The 9,941-nt window shown below is 36.6% G+C and overlaps 1 protein-coding gene across 1 annotated transcript in view; it reads left to right on the plus strand.

The window, feature by feature from the left end:
- Positions 1 to 9,533, plus strand: part of LOC146451870 (uncharacterized) — a 51,973-nt gene extending 42,440 nt beyond the window's left edge. Inside the window, exons 3-8 of the mRNA XM_085098556.1 lie at positions 293 to 364; positions 1,543 to 1,599; positions 4,419 to 4,645; positions 5,001 to 5,120; positions 7,080 to 8,594; positions 9,109 to 9,533. Of these exons, the coding sequence (XP_084954682.1) occupies positions 345 to 364; positions 1,543 to 1,599; positions 4,419 to 4,645; positions 5,001 to 5,120; positions 7,080 to 8,594; positions 9,109 to 9,227 (2,058 nt within the window). The 5' untranslated portion in view covers positions 293 to 344 and the 3' untranslated portion in view covers positions 9,228 to 9,533. The remainder of the gene's footprint in view (positions 1 to 292; positions 365 to 1,542; positions 1,600 to 4,418; positions 4,646 to 5,000; positions 5,121 to 7,079; positions 8,595 to 9,108) is intronic.
- Positions 9,534 to 9,941: the final 408 nt, after the last annotated feature.

Consider the following 9,941-nt stretch of genomic DNA (forward strand, 5'->3'; position numbering starts at 1 on the left):
TGGGACTTTTAAAGCTTTAAATTGAAAAGGAAGAGAAAAAAAAGTATTCTTATTCATGCACACACCTTGTCCAGAAGTAACCACGAAGGCCATTTGCAACTGAAGTGTCCATTGTAAGACCCTCAGCCGTTGGTCCCACGATACTAGGTGTTTTAATGATCTGATTATTAATCTTTTTTACGGTGTCTACCATTGACACACAAATTCTGAACTGCAAGACATAGTTTGAAGTTCAGAGTTCCAGTGTTGTTGAGGGTGCAGTAACAGTGCAATAGCTGATTCTTTCTCGTAGAACTCTTTTCGATAATCCACTGACCTCACTGCCAGATGGTATATTCAGTGAAATGACACCTGACATCAAAGTGTAAGTACCAATATAATACGATAATATGTCATAAATCAAATAACTTTCCAAATGTATTTATCTATTACTACACTCGTGGTTATAGGGCTAATTTTGCTACGTAGCAATAAAATGTACTGTAAAATACAAATCGATTCCTGCAAGTATCGAGAGTGCTTTTAGGATTCAAAAGCGCATAAAGCAGGTAAAGGTTGTGAAACAAAACAAGAAACAATTCAAGGAAGGAGCAGCGAAAATTTTAAAAGCTTGCTTAAGTATAGTTTATGCTAACTGAAGTTGTATCACATTTTTCTTACTGAACTCAAATTAAAACAAAACAAAACAAAACAACAAAATGGAAAGCAAATAACAACAGCAAGAAAGAAAAGGCCAAACAAAGAAAAACAACAACAGCAAACACAAACCCGAAAACACATGTATATTTTAAGCATGGTGAATGAATGCGAATGGTATATTATTCAGTGAGTGACACAGGAATCCTCAAAAAGAAAGAAATCCAAGTTCTCTTATGAGGAGTCCAACCTAAGACCATCCAATTACTAATAGGGATGCTCTACCACCGAGCCACAGGACAACTGCTAACTGCTAGTATTTGAATGTCAATGTGTCCAATATGCGTAATGAAAGTACTCAGTGGTAGAGCATCCGATCTAATAATTAGAATATCTTAGGTTTGACTCCTGATAAGAGCTCTCGGATTTTCCTCTTTTTTTTTGCGTACAAGTATCATTTACTGAATAATACACCATTCAGGGGCACCCAACGACAGTTTTCTCTCAGATCCTTTGAAACGCTATTTTAAGCTATCTAGAGTACCTTTAAAGCTCTGTAGGTTCATTTTAGGCTGCGCTTTAATATTTTTATCTGTTCGCTCGTTCTAGGGGAACTTGAGTCTTTTCGAAATTACTAGGGCATTTTTGTCCATTTCCCGAAAACCTTAGGTCTTATTACCTTTCCGAAAATCTTAGCTGACCTTTTTTCGGTACCCGAAACGACATTTTTGTCAAATCCGAAAACACTAGGCCTTAAATTTCCCATATCACGAAAGTTCGAAGTGAAAATTCCCTTCAGAAAATTGTAGGGGATTAAGAGCCTTCCGAACAGATAATTTACCGAAACGATCCGTTGGGTGCCCCTGACCATTCTCCAATGTAAAATAATAATTTGACTCCTTTCAGGTCTATAGCGTGTAAGAATCTTCGTCGATTTCCACTTGGGAAATACTCTTCAGTTATGTAAGTATCCCTTGTTAATTAGCTATTGCGCAGAATGCTTTGAATTTACATATATACATATATATACGTTGACCTTCAGCCTTTTGAATAGGCGCAGTATATCTACAATGTTAGAAAGAACGAAGTAGTTTTGCTAAGTATACCTACTATTCCTTAGCGAACTCCTTTAGCATGGAAGACAATTTCGGGTGCAGATTACTACAATATGGTAGTACCTTTCCTTTTCATTCATTTTGAAAATTGTTAGACAGGAACCACGATCCCTTTTATTGTGCTGGCTTGCGAGGTAGTTCGGAAACTGTGTGAGCGTTTTGCTCGAGGCAGCATTTGTTTTAATCCCACGGTTGTGTAAGAATGGCTGTCATAACTAGCAACCCCGTACCCTGTTTAAGAAAACCATTCACCTTCTATGGGCACGAGGTTTGAAATCTCAGTGCACCAGCGGATTCATTCAAATCCGCTGACCATACCGCGCGATGAATATGGTAACTGAAAATATCCATGATCGGGGACCTCTTGAAAGAGTTGTTCGAGTCCCCCAGTCCATCGGGCCACTAATATTAATTTCTCGGCGTGCGCTCTTACGCCATTCAGCCTCATAGATACCAAGAAACTCAGGTACGAGCGATCATTTAAGCTTTCAACTTTGACGTCAGCTTGCATGGTGATCGCGGTAATGTGTGTTTCCTTTTTCTGCCAAACTTGAGTTTTGGTGCTTATGCTGCCTTCAAAAAGGGAGCGAAAAGAGGCCAAACAGATCAAGGTGTATTAGAGTACACAAATATCTCTTTGAAATGCCCGAAAACGTTTACATTCTCTTGTTGGGTGTCCTTGATTGATGTCCTCATCTTACGGCAGCTCCTGTAACACATCCTTGGATAAGATGTCAAGCGCTTTTATCTGGATTCTTGAAATTGTACACAAACCTTTTCATGAAAGAAATATGACGTTATATTTTAAGCCTGGTGAATAAACGATAGACGGAACTCGGATTTTCTTTTTCCGAGTTTCACTAGCTGAGGGAAAAATACATCTATTATTTATTCCGTACCCTTATACCACACATTGACATTCAAATCCTAGAAACATGCAGGGTGTTTGTCACATGAACGTAGTTTATTGACCTAGCTTCCACGAGTCTCCTATAGGTCAGTATTATAATATTTTTATCGCACAATGCGTATTTTGCGGGTTAGCCCCCTGCTCTGACCCAATAAAAAAGACGAAAATAACGTAGCCAGACAATGAGAATTTGAAACCATTTAACTGTTCGCCCTGTTTTCTTGCTTGTTTGAGTGGAAACGCTGCCATGTGCAAAGAAATTGTTTTTAGCTAAAATATGTCTAACAAACATTACGAAGAAGCAAATTCTCAGTCGTCTTGAAGAAGAGTTACAGAAACGCGTGGGCGATGGTGGAAAAAATGCCTGTGGTAGCTCACGTCGAGCGAAACACGTTCAGTTTAGCACAACACGTGACACGTGACTATTTTTTCGCTGTTTACAAAATTCTTTTATTTTCGTTTGCAAAACTTAGAAGCAAAGATACTTTTGACAAATTTTGCGGTGCTCTGTCAAAGTTTTACTCTTATGCGACAAGGAAAGCTTTTGTACAATAAAATAAACGCCGACGCGACGACGGCAGTGATTAAAATATCGCTTATTGTACTGTATTTGATTCCTTTTCTGAATGCCCTCTGAAAATATTGTAATAGTAATAAAGTTGATGTTCGTGGGCGTAAATTTGTTTTTGGCCCTTCTCAGTGCTAAAATGAGCCTGATTCGGGCCGAAAACATCATTTACGACCGCAAACATAAACTCTATTGTTATAGTTACTGTACAGGATCCGAACTACTAATCAGAAGGTCAAAGGTTCGACTCTTGTTGAGGGTCCTCGCATTTTCTTTTCCCGAGTGTGCCTATGTCACTGACTGAAAATATATCTATCAACCTTTGTATACTTATTGAATCAGTTTCTCTCAGTTCCTTGTTTCGGTCTGCACTTTGGTTAGATTTTCCAATGAGAAAGTTGACCATATCATTCAGTTATACAAGCAAAGACATGTGGTGCACCCTTGTATACCTGTATTGCAAAAGAACATATCAACCTGTTTTGCTTTGTCATAATGGTTCTGTTTAGCGTTATTGGAAAATATTGCTATATAAGCTTAAAGGGGAAGTATCACGAAAATTTGATGTTATTTCAAAACCCGAAAAGTTTGTCTGACAACAGAAACAAAAAATAATTGTCTAGTTTTGTTATAAATTATCACCCAAGTGCAATAAAACTGTCGATTAGAGCCCCAAGCCAGAGACAGTGTAGGTCGGAATGGATTGAAACTTGAAAAATGTTAGGTTAATGTTTTTCAAGTTTTCAAATTTTTGTTTCCAAAATGCGCTAGAACAGAGTACGAGCTGTTCCTTTCAAGAATTGAGTTGATTTCTTTCCTCTCGTCACTCTAGAATTATTTGGCAGCAGATTGAAGGTCTTATTTCATCATTTTTTAAAAACAAAAGATTCCATAATCCCCATGATACTTCCCCCTTTAACTCCAATGTGTCAATCGTGAGTCTACCAGTTTGTTTTATCGGCATTTACTTCCTTTCAACGTACGTCTTTTACCAAATCGCCAAATTTGAGTCTCCCGAAATTTGCCCGTTTCATTTCCGCGAAAATAAGTAACAGAAAGTTACATCCCACGGTGGTTAGAATTGTTGTTCTCCCAGTTATATCATTATCACATGGATCATTAATGTTTTGTTTTGCCTACATGTGTAAACAAATTAATTAATTTTGACTTTATTCTTTTATCCGTTTAGTGAATGCGCTCCTTCAACAACTTTTTATATCATCCTTTCTTCTGAAGACGAAGTACGCTACAAGAGCGACTTTCTTCATTCAGGTTTTGTTTGCAGCGTTCGTCCAAACGTGACTTCATTTGGTTCCGGCAAAAGTTTAAACTGCAGACTTTGCTCTGTTGGTTTTCGTAGTTACGCTTCCTATGACACTGGAACCAAATTTGGTTATTGTGAGGCGTGTCCACCAGGTAACATGAGACGAGACAAATTTGATGTGAAACAGCACACATCTAACGAAGTGCTTTCTCCGAGCTCCCTTATTCTGTCCAACGCGCTTTTTTGGCGTTAGTGTTTCAAATCTTCATTACATTTTCCTTGAATCCCAGGGGATTACTCAAGAAAATCCAATCTCTTACCCTCTCACATACCAATTTTAGCTAAATGATGTCGCTTTCTTGTACGTAAAACAAAAATTGTCCCTATTTCGTATACCTCAAATCCATACCCAGAAAAATAAAGAACTGTCGCTCACTATGCTATAAATCAATATGGTAGCCAATATACATGGGTTAAATGTTGTTTTTCACGCTTTTATACCCTCAGGAGGCTTTTATCAGGACCAAATGGGACAGATTCATTGCAAGCGATGTAGCCCAGGAACTTATGTCTCTGTGGACCGTCATCCTGGTAGAAGTGCTACTGACTGTTGGGCTTGTCCATACGGTAAGCATCGTCTTCACCTCTACTTATACGATCATCAGTAAGTTTATAACTATTACCACTACCACCACCACCATCATTATGATCGTCGTCGTCGTCGTCGACGTTATCATCATCACCAACATCATCATAACTATCATCGCTATAACCAACAGCAAGACTATCGCCATTATAACCGCCGACCCCACTTCCACCATTGTTGCAACCACCATTTACACAATCGCCAACTCTCCTTCACCGTTGCCATTACTTTCATCATGGGCATCATCGCCGCACTAGCATTCTGCCGCCATCGTCTTCAGTTTCACGGCCACCATTCCTATAATCAGCACCAACATCATCGCTCTCGCCATTACCGTCGCCACTACGTCACACTTAACATCACTGTCACCGGCATTGCCATCACAATGACGACCATTGTTACCATCATTGTGTTAAACTCTCATTTTAGCGAGAGTACTTCTGATCTCTTTCTTCCACTTTCATCTGGTTGTATTATCCACCCACGGGTAGCTCATGCCTGTAGCTATTACTTCATTATCATTTTTTTCTACTTTTCACTTGTTAATATCAATGTTGCTTGGAATATATTTCATAAAGAGATAATTTAAATTAATTTTATATTATTATTATTATCATCATCATCATCATCATCATCATCATCATCATCATCATTATTATTATTATCATTATTATTATTATTATATTTTAATAAAGAATTATTATATTTTTTATTTAAAAAAAATTATTATTATTATTATAATTATTATTATTATTATTATCATCATCATCATCATCATCATCATTATTATTATTATCATTATTATTATTATTATATTTTAATAAAGAATTATTATATTTTTTTATTTAAAAAAATTTATTATTATTATTATTATTATAATTATTATTATTATTATTATTAGCTTTTATATACAACATGTTGATATTTTACAATTTTATGACAGCAAACTGTGAAATCACTCAGGTTTTAATGGAATCAAATTGTATCTACTAGATTTTATTCTTGTAAATAATAAAGTTATCATTCCTTTTTCATTTTTAAAAAAATTTTTATTTTTATTATTATTATTATTATTATTATTATTATTATTATTATTATTATTATTATTATTATTATTATAAAGGAAATAAAGGGAGATGTAAAGAATCGACCACAAGAGGACACAGAAAAAATTTGAGCCCCACATGGGATTCGAACCCACGACCCTCCGTGTTCTACATCGGCTGCTCAAACCTATGAGCTACTGAGGACGCGCTGGCGAGCGAGTCCTCAGTCCCCAGTAAAGTTGTTTGATGCCTGCACGTAGTTCTGCGTGTTTTTCCTGTTTCTTAGCTGTTTTGTCCGCAATTGTGCTAGCTTGGCAGACGGTGCCTTCAAGTAGTTTCCAATTATTAGTCTGTTTGTTGTATACTGTTATGTCTATTTTATTTAGAAAAGCATTTAATTATAAAAAATTGCGATAAAATATTTCTTAAAATCATTTTAGGATTAAAAAACTTTGTTAAAAAACGACGACGTTTCGACGTTAGCTAAGCGTCATTATCAAGTCAAAATATGTTCGTTAGTTGCAGTCTATAAATACTAAAAAACAACAATAGCTGATTAAAAGCTGTAACGTGAGAAAAAATTAAAAATATTAAACAAAAAGTTTCGCACGTATGGAGTCCGTCTGGATGTTTAAATTGGGCTTGAGATTTTTGATGAAAAGCATTTTAAAAACTAAACAATCATTAATTATGTACCTTGATAATGGCGCAAGATGCACCGAAACGTCGGTTCCTATCACTAATATTTCTTGTTTCATGTATTTCTAAATCATTTCTTTTAAGATTATTATTATTATTATTATTATTATTATTATTATTATTATTATTATTATTATTATTATTATTATCACCATCATCATTACTATTAATATGACTACACTGTCTTACTAACAGGTACCCTTTCTAATGAAACCGCTGGTTATCGTGCATGCAGATGCCTTCACGGATTTTACCGCCTGGATCGTTTTGGCGCGTGCTCAGCTTGTCCAGCTCGCGGCATGAACTGCAAATATGACACGGCGATACTGGCGCCAAACTATTACTGGAAATGGACTAATCAAAGCAGCCATGAGTTTTATAAGAAATTTGTTGACAACATTCACTGTTTTGGGCCTTATTACAACAAAACGTTCTCCATATTTCCCACATCACTACCAAAACCAGTAATATGTCCTTATGCCGGCTCCTGCAAGGGTGGAATTGACTCAGACTGTCACGAAGGATATGAAGGAAGCTTGTGTGCTACTTGTGCGAATGATTATTACTTACGATTTAACACTTGCCTTAAATGTCCAAGGCTACCTGTTACCATAACTTCGTTCGTTGTAGTGCTTGCAATCTTTGTTGTAGTGTCTCTAATGGTTCTGTGGGGCGACTCAAAGATAACAAAGGATGATCGCACCGTCGGGGATGTCATCATGTCATATTTCAAAATTGTTACTGGCTTTTTTCAAGTTATTGTTGGTATTTTCTCGGCATTGGTGAGGATTCAGTGGCCAGTAGCATTGATTTCAATGGAATATTATTTAAAATTGTTTGAGGGAAATATTTTTCAGTTTACTCTACTGACCTGCATTCATTCACAATTGCGACTAGATCAGATCTTAAAATTTGTGCTTGTTCTTTCAGTAAATGTCTCAGTGTTGTTTCTTGTTTTTATATACTTTTTCCTTAAAAGGTGCTACATCACAACAAAGCTAGATTGGTCTTGCAGTGAAAAACTAAGAGCAGTGTCCAGTTTAAAGAAATCCTGCTACCGACACCTATTTTTGTTTCTACTGACTTCATATCAAGTAACAAGTACAGCTATTATCCAAATTCTACCTCTTCCAGGCGCGTGCGCCACACAATGCTTCACAAATGACCAGAGCCAATGCATCTCCCTCCTGAAAGCCGATTACTCCATCGAATGTTTCACTGCCCGACACAAGTTGTACTGGCCCATTGCCGCAGTGTTTGCTTTGTATCCTGTGGGATTTCCTCTATTGGTACTGCTTCTCGTTTATAAATACCACAATGCATGGAATGAAGATGAATTTGCGTTTGGATTGAAAGTCTTTTTTGAAAACTATAAGAACAAGTTTTGGTTTTGGGAGATAACAGAGATGTATCGTAAACTGATATTAATCTCTTTAATCTCTATCTTTGATTCTGAGAGTCTTTCACAGATTGGCCTCACTGTCTTCACCGTAAGTGCGTTTGGAGTGGCCCACACCTTCTTCCGCCCAATTAAAAACAAGTTTGAAGACCGACTCCAAACCTTTGTACTGTGGGTCATCTTCTTTGACGTGTGCCTTGGAGCAATGTACACCACATGTGATGTCACTTACGATCACAGCAAAAACGACACCTTGTTGGTAAACGTTCTTTTCGTGGTCCTCAACAGTTCAGTGTTGCTAGTTCCCTTGGGTAAGTCTAAATTGAATAACGTTTATGATTGTTCTACAGTTGTAGCGTCCATAACAGTCTACTCCGGTTTGTTAACAGGCACCTCTTTAAGATGGACTCCTTAATTTTATAAAGAGCAAAGCTTTTGAACATAAAATGCTATTGGGTCTTTATTAAATCGTAACCTCTTCATTGATGACAAATGACGTAAATGCCATTTTTAAGTGTTTTTTCTTATAAAATTCACCTTTAATTAAACAAGCGAGATTACTTTTTTTTAAATCTCCTTAGCGAACAAAGTGCAAATAGTAACCACCATATGTTTTTCACTAATTTTATAGTTTTCTTTCGTATAAATTTAACAAGGCGTTTGTGATTGTCCTGCAACAAGATATTTACCGTGGTACAATTTCGGAGGATTCCTTTTAAGAATTTTTGTAGCCAAATTGAATATTCAGCTTTTAGGTTGAGTATGTTAAGTTTCAGGTAAAAAAGCTAAAGCTTTATCTAATTTTGTTTTTGTCATCTTTTGTAGGTAAAGCAGCTGCATCCTTCAAGCGAAAACCCTCCTCCTGTCTTCGTGGCTTGACGTTCTCCACCCCAGGATTGGAGCCATTTGACGCAGAATTATTCCCGAGTCAAGATTTGAACTAATTCATTTGTACTGGATTTATGTTTCCTTTGAAAGAGGCCTATCGTATTTGTTTCAATTTACAAGAAACATTTAGGGACCATTTGATACTAATTAGCAGCATTCTTTAACTGTAAAGACAAATTAGTGTTTTTGTGTCTCACTGCTAAATCATGTGGAATGCCTTTCAAAGTTTGTGTAAAAATACAACATTAATTTGTTTCTCTTTGATGATATAAATTTGACAAATTTCATAGACCGGATAAGGCAGTTTTGTTTTTGGTAATAAATTATCTTCTTTTGTTTAAGAATGTTAGAGTAATGCAACCCATATACCTGGCCTTGCCGGCGATTACCACCAAAAACAACTGACAATTTTCTTATTTTTTCGTAACACATGGATACCACAGTTCTTTGTGGACTTAATAGCAAACCTAGCTTTGGGAAGATTGTATTGCCAATTCTTCAAGATGCCTTTGTGTAAACGTTTCTTACCATTTCCATTTTATGGTTTGAAGCCTGTGGTGAAGAAGTATCAAGTACACCGAAAAATAGCGTTCAACTGACGTTGTAATTACATCGACTGATCTTTGCCAGGTACAAAGCCCAGCAGAGTAAGAAAAGTAACCCAAATAGAGGTGCGCGAGCTTTACCACTTGTGACGTCATCGGTTTTGGTGATGTGAGATGTTTTGACGATTAGCTGATAAAGCAGGAAAAGAACTGGGAATGCAAACC

Source organism: Pavona decussata, unplaced genomic scaffold (assembly GCF_977016875.1).
Source record: "Pavona decussata unplaced genomic scaffold, jaPavDecu1.1 SCAFFOLD_383, whole genome shotgun sequence".
NCBI lineage: Eukaryota > Metazoa > Cnidaria > Anthozoa > Scleractinia > Agariciidae > Pavona > Pavona decussata.